The 4,106-nt window shown below is 37.4% G+C and overlaps 1 protein-coding gene across 2 annotated transcripts; it reads left to right on the forward strand.

The window, feature by feature from the left end:
* Positions 1-631: 631 nt before the first annotated feature.
* caap1 (caspase activity and apoptosis inhibitor 1) lies at positions 632-3,752 on the forward strand. 2 transcript variants are annotated; one of them, XM_077544740.1, is made up of 6 exons: positions 632-840; positions 985-1,167; positions 1,499-1,616; positions 1,686-1,746; positions 2,230-2,297; positions 3,341-3,752. In XM_077544740.1, the coding sequence occupies exons 1-6, from the start codon at positions 730-732 to the stop codon at positions 3,670-3,672; spliced, it is 873 nt and encodes a 290-aa protein (XP_077400866.1). In that variant the 5' UTR covers positions 632-729; the 3' UTR covers positions 3,673-3,752. The 2 variants fall into 2 exon arrangements, with proteins under 2 accessions (XP_077400866.1, XP_077400867.1); XM_077544741.1 differs by having other exon boundaries at positions 1,499-1,583.
* Positions 3,753-4,106: the final 354 nt, after the last annotated feature.

Genomic DNA, 4,106 nt, shown 5'->3' on the forward strand with positions numbered 1-4,106 from the left:
ACTCATATTTCTCTTGTGTGCAAATTAATTTGAGTGTGTTGATTTTTTATTTTTTTTATTTATGTGTACATTTATGGGATTATTTCTTTACGAAACCAAATATCAGTTAAAAAATATTTATATAACCATATAAATGTGAGTAACTCATTACTCTACAGTGTAGAGTAATGAGTTACTCACATTTGTAGAGTCTACACAGATGGTAATATTGTAAAGAAACATTACTTTCAATTGCAAGTAACTCGTAATATGAAATATATTACAAAAGCAGATAGACAGAGGAAGGTAGGTGGTAGACAGACAGACATAGACCAAAAATAAAAAAAAAATAAAAAAAATAAAAATAAGTAATTAATAAATACAGCAGCCAGCCAGTGTCCTCCTCTTTGTGCCGGTCCCAAACCCGGGGAAAATGCAGAGGTTAGTGTCAGAAAGGACATCCAACATAAAACCTATAGCCTACAGCAAGAAGAACTGTGGATCAACAATATCATTATTTATCTCTACATACAAATCTGTAGTGTACTGTATTTATTGATCCACTTGGTGAAGTTGCAGACTACAGCCCTTAGAGGGCAGCAGAATCATTTTGCAGAAGACAGTCGAACACTAACAGCAATAAAACAAGAAGCTACTTGATGGCGTCACTAGTAAGCGACACAAGCTTCTGTGCAAGCGGCGTTTTTGAAGGGAGCGTGGCTAATATTTTTGCTTTATTTTCACCCAAAAATGCTCAAAAAGAAGTCAAATGGTGGGGGAAAGAAAAGGAAAAACCATCCGTCCGAGGAGCGACATCGAAGCAGTAAGCGTAAAAGCGCCGAAAGCAACGTAGTGGTAATGGTGAGACTTTTACACACTTGACGTCAAGATACGCTTTACGTTTGGGGACTATCTGCAAACTGTATACACGTCGAATTCCGTTTCATATTCTTGGAATGCGACGACGTTGGACGATTGACTGTGACAAGTTAGCGTCGCTTGCAGGACGAGTCCGCCGACCAAGACCTGGACAGAGTCGGCAGCGACATCGAGGAAGGCGGGCTCGATCTCGAAGTGCCGTTCAAGCCCATCGCCGCATACGTAGGTGACAAGAGCGAGATGCTGGAGCAATGTTTCGGCGTGCTGGGCGAAAAGAAGCTCCGCAGGATGCTGCCCGAGCAATTCAAGGTAAACGAGCACACCGCCTGCAAGTAAACACACGACAGAACCAAGCAGTGCACTAGAGAGCTGGAAAATAGCATGCGGTTTTTTACTGAATGTGCAATAATAACTGACATACAATGTGTTTTCTTTATATATGATGGATTGACTGTTTGATTATTTGCATTTTAATAATGACCAAAAATTTAAACAATTGTTTTAAAACAGCTTTTACTCAGTAGTTGAATAATTTGGCTTATTAGTATGGTGTCTTAGTATAAATTCTATAGGAACCATGTTTTTATTTTCATAAAATGATGTGTAGGCTATATAATGAGATCATCCCTTTGTTCTGCAGGATTGTAATTTAGAGGAGATCAGAAAAATGTGCTCGGAGCAACTGGAGCCAATCTCGGAGAGAAACCTTGTGCAGATCTTGTCTGGTAGCAAGACCATGTCGAGCTTCTTCTTACTTTGTACTTACTGTGTCCAGAAAAGTTCTATATAAATCTGTTGCATTATTATCATTACTTGTTGTGTTGTAGGGGAAGAAGTGACAAAAGACGAAGATGCTAGCCAAAATGCACAACAGGCCTCAGAAAACCAGTGAGTCCCTCAGCTATTTCCCAACATTTTCTAATTATTGACTTTGTTTATTATTATTCACATTTATTATTTTATAATTCCTGTAACTAAATTGCATTTTGCTGGCCTTTGACCGTGTAAAAAAAAATGCACTCAATTGTGTGTCCTGGTGAAAATAGTAGCGTGCCATCAGCAAGGACTCAACGCTGCTTGCAACTTTTATTAGTATAATTCATTATTATGTTCATTAATGACACTTGCAACTAAATCTTTTTTTACACGAGGATTTTAATAATTGTTTTTTTTATTATTGTTATTGGTAAGTTCCCTAATAGATTTATTTGTATTTTTTTATTCTTTGTTTTGGGACGTTAATTTTTATTTCTCCTATTAACATCATAATTACAAAAAGTAAATAGGGTTTTGTTTTGTTTTTACTTAGTTTTTATTGTTGTTGTTGTTTTTATTACGGCAACTAAGCCTTTTGTCATCCATCTGTTGAAGGAAAGATGACAGCGTAGACTCCACAGCGAGCACCAAAGGACTGGAAAAAATTGACAAACCCCAGCAAGGTAAGTTATCTAATAAGAAGAATATTAACATTGTGTACAACAATAATAACAATAATAATAATAACAGCAAAAATAATAATAATAAAAAAAATATATACCATTCATATGATGCAGACTGGCATCTGTGGGAAAAAATTATGCCTATAAAGTGGCAAACGGCAGTGGGTTTGTTTTTGTTTTTCCGCTGTTTATTTTATACGTGGCACAATTTTCATTCGCAAAGAAGAAGCAACCTCATCGAGGAGAAGAACAAGTCTGAGAAAAGAGAAGAATTTATGTCAACGTACACATCTTTACTTACTATCAAAGTTAAGGTATCGTGAGTTAATGTGTTTTTACTTATGTCTTCATTGTTTGTTTACATGTTTACGCCCAAAAGACAACTAAGAATCTTCTGGCTTAAACCTTATTGAGAGTGTGTTTTAATAAGTTTAAGACAATTAAGAATGTACAGTGTATACAGAGTCAAATGCTCTGTTTATTGCGATGTGAAAAAGGAGCCCAAGATAAAACCTTTCAATGGTTTTTGTTTTGTTTTGTCCAGCATCAATGTGATTTTTAATTGTTAATCTTTTTCAGCGGGGAAGCGGAAATAAACAACTTGAATAATTTGCTTACTCACTTATCACTAGTATGGGCTACTACTAGGGTTTTGCGAGAAACCAAAGAAAAATGTTAGGAAAAGCCTACCAGAAAATCTCCACCAGCTTTATTTGGGGTTCATCAGAAGCACTTGAAGTGGCAGCATGTGTGTGCTGACTCAACATGAGTTTGAATGCGAAAGCCCCATCGCAGGTCTGTTGTTTGTCTGACATTTTAATTTGTTTTTCAATTTGGTTTGTGGAGTTTATAGGTTATAATGATGGAAATAGGTTTGAAATAATTGTTTTCTATAAAAAAAAATTATAATCTGGCATTTGAACAGGGGTATGTAGACTTTTTATAGCCACTGCATGATCATGACTCCTTATACTGTACTGCTATAGATGTTATCAATATTCTGACTTAAACCCTATTGAGAACATTTGCGGCTTTCTTTACAGAGGGCGTCTCGAGTGAGGATAGCGACGTTCTCAGTATAAACGCCGGCGACAGCGACATCGACGCCCCAAAAGAGGAGGCACCGGCGAAGACCGCCGACAACGAGTGTGTACGGCCGAAACCCGCGGAGGCCAAGAAGGATATCCAAAGTGACATCGACCGAAGCGTCAGCGAGATTTTGGCGCCGGCGGACGAGGCGGCTGCCGCCGTCCAGCAACGGGCCGCCGCCGCTCAGTGTCAGCCGTCGGTTCAGCAGAGGGAGCTTCTGGAGCTGGAGATGAGGGCTCGCGCCATCAAGGCCCTAATGAAGGCCAGTCACAAAAAAGTGCCTTAGAAAGGTCAAATGTCACAACTGTCATTTTGTTTTTATTTTGTTTTGTTTTGTAAATACATGAATACCGTTCTCAAATCAAAGCCAGTGTCAAGTGTGTTTTTCTCCATGTGCACTAGATGACAGTGTTGCTCCACCATCCATACGCCGCTTTAATGGACGCATTTCATTCATGCTTGGGTATGAGTTCCCTCTCTAATATGTTTTTACCTTACATTTCTAAATGGTTTATGGAACCAATGAGGTTATTACTATTATGATCATAACTGCCTTTTATTGTATTTTTAAAAAAAATATTATAATTGTGATAATACAAGTTGCCTTAATACTATTTTTTTAATTATTCGGCCATATTAATTAATGTATTGGTATTAATATTATTTTTTTAGTACTTAAAGGTGCATTGTGCCGTTTAAAAAGGTAATATGAAAGCTTTT

This window comes from Vanacampus margaritifer, chromosome 15 (genome assembly GCF_051991255.1).
Source record: "Vanacampus margaritifer isolate UIUO_Vmar chromosome 15, RoL_Vmar_1.0, whole genome shotgun sequence".
NCBI lineage: Eukaryota > Metazoa > Chordata > Actinopteri > Syngnathiformes > Syngnathidae > Vanacampus > Vanacampus margaritifer.

What these genes read in the sequence shown, in the direction of transcription:
- caap1 (XM_077544740.1), top strand. Translation starts at nt 730, where the DNA reads ATGCTCAAAAAGAAGTCAAATGGTGGGGGAAAGAAAAGGAAAAACCAT. An exon ending in GTCGAGCTTCTTCTTACTTT is followed by an intron (nt 1,617 to 1,685) that starts GTACTTACTGTG and finishes GTTGTGTTGTAG; the next exon opens with GGGAAGAAGTGACAAAAGAC. An exon ending in CAACAGGCCTCAGAAAACCA is followed by an intron (nt 1,747 to 2,229) that starts GTGAGTCCCTCA and finishes CATCTGTTGAAG; the next exon opens with GAAAGATGACAGCGTAGACT.